General features: G+C 55.4%; 1 protein-coding gene across 1 annotated transcript in view; it reads right to left on the reverse strand.

Annotated features, from left to right (window-relative positions):
* The window catches only part of LOC119591731, a 16,593-nt gene that overhangs the window by 3,011 nt on the left and 13,360 nt on the right, over nt 1-222 (reverse strand). The window contains exon 9 of the mRNA XM_037940482.1: nt 49-206. Within this exon, the coding sequence (XP_037796410.1) occupies nt 49-206 (158 nt within the window). The remainder of the gene's footprint in view (nt 1-48; nt 207-222) is intronic.

A 222-nucleotide genomic window follows, 5' to 3' on the forward strand; every position in this document is an offset into this window, starting at 1 on the left:
ATACAATGCACTCAGACTATGATTTTTATAGTGTCGACCTGCCCCCACCTGGAAAACCGCTGGCTCCTCCACGTAGTCGTCGGGCAGGGAGGACGGGTACAGGGTGGAGTCAGTCGCCGAAATGTCGAGGAAATGTTGGCCGAATTTTGGCACCGACTGACTTGCTCTTCGTACAGCTAAGAGACCTGCTCCCACTTTGTTGAGGCCTGGGGAGGAGGGAGG

Source organism: Penaeus monodon, chromosome 29 (genome assembly GCF_015228065.2).
Source record: "Penaeus monodon isolate SGIC_2016 chromosome 29, NSTDA_Pmon_1, whole genome shotgun sequence".
Lineage (NCBI taxonomy): Eukaryota > Metazoa > Arthropoda > Malacostraca > Decapoda > Penaeidae > Penaeus > Penaeus monodon.